Below are 2,715 nucleotides of genomic sequence, written 5' to 3' on the forward strand. Positions count from 1 at the left end.
ATACATATGCGCCACTTCAACAGGTTACCTAAATTTACATGAACTCGCGCAAACGTCAACAATGAACTTGTAACATGAAAAAACATAAAAATATTATTTACAAATCACATGAGACAAGCCAAACACGACACTGAATAACAAAACGGTACTCCATAGGATTAAACTAAAAGTACTCATTGATTATACAAAAAAAGAAATGAAAGTCTTTCAGGAGTCCATTCCTCACAGAAACATCCACATAAACGTCCACCATGACCATTCTACTCAGTTGGAGTTCTGCTCCGAAACATCAACGGCATCTGCGGTCAGGAAGACAACGGGGATGCATCATGTACTTCATCAACAAAACTCGGCGGTAGAGCTCGTAGCTCACATACCATCCTAAAACAAAAAACGGATGAAAATGAAGATATACGTAAAGAGGAAAAAGTACTATTGTTGTAGTAAAACAAAAATATAAAGACAGAAAATCATAATTTTTTTTTTGAAGTTTTCACTTACAATTGCCGCATATTTCAGATGTTCAAGGGAAAGCGGCTTCCATTCCCAGTAGTCATGCAGACCCTTGGGAAAAGATGACTTCATACTCAAGTAAGATTTGTCTATGACGGCTCCTGCCAAATCTGCCATGGAATCCCTAAGATTTCCTCCTTTGATCATGAGCTCCTCTTAAAGATCGATGTGACACTCTATTGGGATTTTGAGGAAACTGTTTGCGAGAACATCCCTATCATTCCTGATGTCGACACTAGCGAAAACGATACCTTTGTTCCGAAGGAAATCCTTTAGGGGAGCGCACTCCTTAGCGCAACCTGGAACACTCGAATTGCTCCATTATCACTGCTACTAATAATCTTTCTTAAGCAAGTATTGGTTATATGTGTGTTTTTGAAAATTGCAAAAATATGATTGTGTGTTTATGAAAATTATGAAATGGTTTAAATTTATGTTTAAAAAATTAAGTTACTGAAAATGTTTATTTTTTTTTTGAAATTATTGAAATGTTACTCAAATTATTGAATTTTTTTCTTCTAAAATATATGAAATGATAGTTTCTCTCTTACGATTTTCTGAATTAGTCACTCAAATAATTAATACTTGTTTTAATCTTTGAATTCTATTTTATTTTTTCAATTAAAAACATCATTAATAATAATCTATTTTTGATATAACAATACCGAAAATCAAGTAATAACAGATACATAAGTTATACCATGTCGAATACCTTGTATGACTACTCACGTGACAGCTTTACATGACACGAGCGTTAGAAGCGCTTTTGCCAACAAGCATGCTACTAGTGAACAAATCTTAATTGTATATACTACTGTACATCACAAGCTAGGATTTGCTAACCACGCAGGCAATTCACCTACTGTTTTTTCCCTCATCAAAAAAGAAGAAGAGAAACACACCCATGACAAGTTTGTTCAAGCTTCACCCGCCAAAAAAAAGAAGAAGTTCAAGCCATATATCAATCTGAATGAGTACGGAACAGTTTCATGAGACCGTAGGTGACCCCCATCGCCACCAATCCTCCCAGTGCGGCCCTCAGCCCAGCCCGCCCCCCTGGAGCGCGGCCCTGCACCGCCCCGAGGGCGCCGAACACCGCCAAGGCCAGAGTCGCCGTCGCGACGACCACGGCGACCCGCACCCCGTAGCTTGTCACGAACCACGCCGCGAGCAGCGGGATGGCCGCACCGGCCGCGAAGGACAGCGCCGAGGCCGCCGACGCGTGGCACGGGTTCGGCAGCCCCGCCCGGTCCGCCGGGTACCCGCGCGCCTCCTCGAGCCGCTTAAGCCCGGCCAGCTCCACGTCCAGCTGCGCGTGGACCGATACGTACTCGCCGATGGCCATGCTGCAGGCGCCGGCGACGAGGCCCGCCACGCCCGACAGGAGCGCTGCCCGCGGGTCGGCGGGTCGTGCCGCGCCGATGCCGAGCATGAGCGCCGAGGTGGAGACGAGGCCGTCGCTTGCGCCGAGGACGGCGGCGCGCAGCCACTGCCCCTGCTGTGACGGCAGCGACATGGCGTCGTGGGTCGCCGTGGCTACGCAGACGGTGCAGAGTTTCATGGCCTCCGGCGCGGGGGTTGGGCCGAGCTCTGCTACAGCGAGCTTGGTGTCATTGTCGGTGGCCATTTTATGTGGGAGCAGAGGCGTGCGAGTGCCACACGCACAAAAGCATACGAGAGTGTGGCGAACACAAGACCCCGTATATATATCGACGAGGCAGTAGAGCAGCGAGACGATTATGTGAAGGTAACATCTGTAGTGATGCACCATGTGACGTCTCCTTAGGAATAACCAGGATTTTCGTACATGCTGTTATTTTCACTATCTATATATGTATGGTAATATGCATAATTTATGTGCTTTCGACATCATTTAATTCTCCGGAGTTGTTCTGGTGTTCGTAGGAAATGTGGTGATTAGATGTGTCTTACAGTATTGCATATACTTTCAGATATATTTTTTTCTTTTCGAAAAGGCATAAGGCCATAAATTAAGTATGAGAAGTACTTACAAACAAACCCTTACGGAAAAGAAATTACATCATAACTCTTAGTTGTGCGGAAGTCATCTTCCTCCTGTATCCGCCACGATGCCTCGTGAACAAAGCTCGATGCAGCCTCTGGGCCGAAGTAAACTTGTTTAAAATCATGAGCTTGTAGAAGTGGTGGCCGCGAAGCCATCGATGTAGGTCAAAAGACGTT

General features: G+C 45.2%; 1 protein-coding gene across 1 annotated transcript; it reads right to left on the reverse strand.

Moving 5' to 3' along the window:
• Positions 1 to 1,222: 1,222 nt before the first annotated feature.
• LOC123094617 (vacuolar iron transporter homolog 4-like) lies at positions 1,223 to 2,182 on the reverse strand. Its single transcript, XM_044516586.1, has one exon. It carries the CDS (start codon positions 2,138 to 2,140, stop codon positions 1,475 to 1,477), a length of 666 nt encoding a protein of 221 aa, XP_044372521.1. The 5' UTR covers positions 2,141 to 2,182; the 3' UTR covers positions 1,223 to 1,474.
• Positions 2,183 to 2,715: the final 533 nt, after the last annotated feature.

The sequence above is a fragment of the Triticum aestivum genome, chromosome 4B, assembly GCF_018294505.1.
Source record: "Triticum aestivum cultivar Chinese Spring chromosome 4B, IWGSC CS RefSeq v2.1, whole genome shotgun sequence".
In the NCBI taxonomy this organism is placed as follows: domain Eukaryota; kingdom Viridiplantae; phylum Streptophyta; class Magnoliopsida; order Poales; family Poaceae; genus Triticum; species Triticum aestivum.

What these genes read in the sequence shown, in the direction of transcription:
- LOC123094617 (XM_044516586.1), bottom strand. Translation starts at nt 2,140, where the DNA reads ATGGCCACCGACAATGACACCAAGCTCGCTGTAGCAGAGCTCGGCCCA.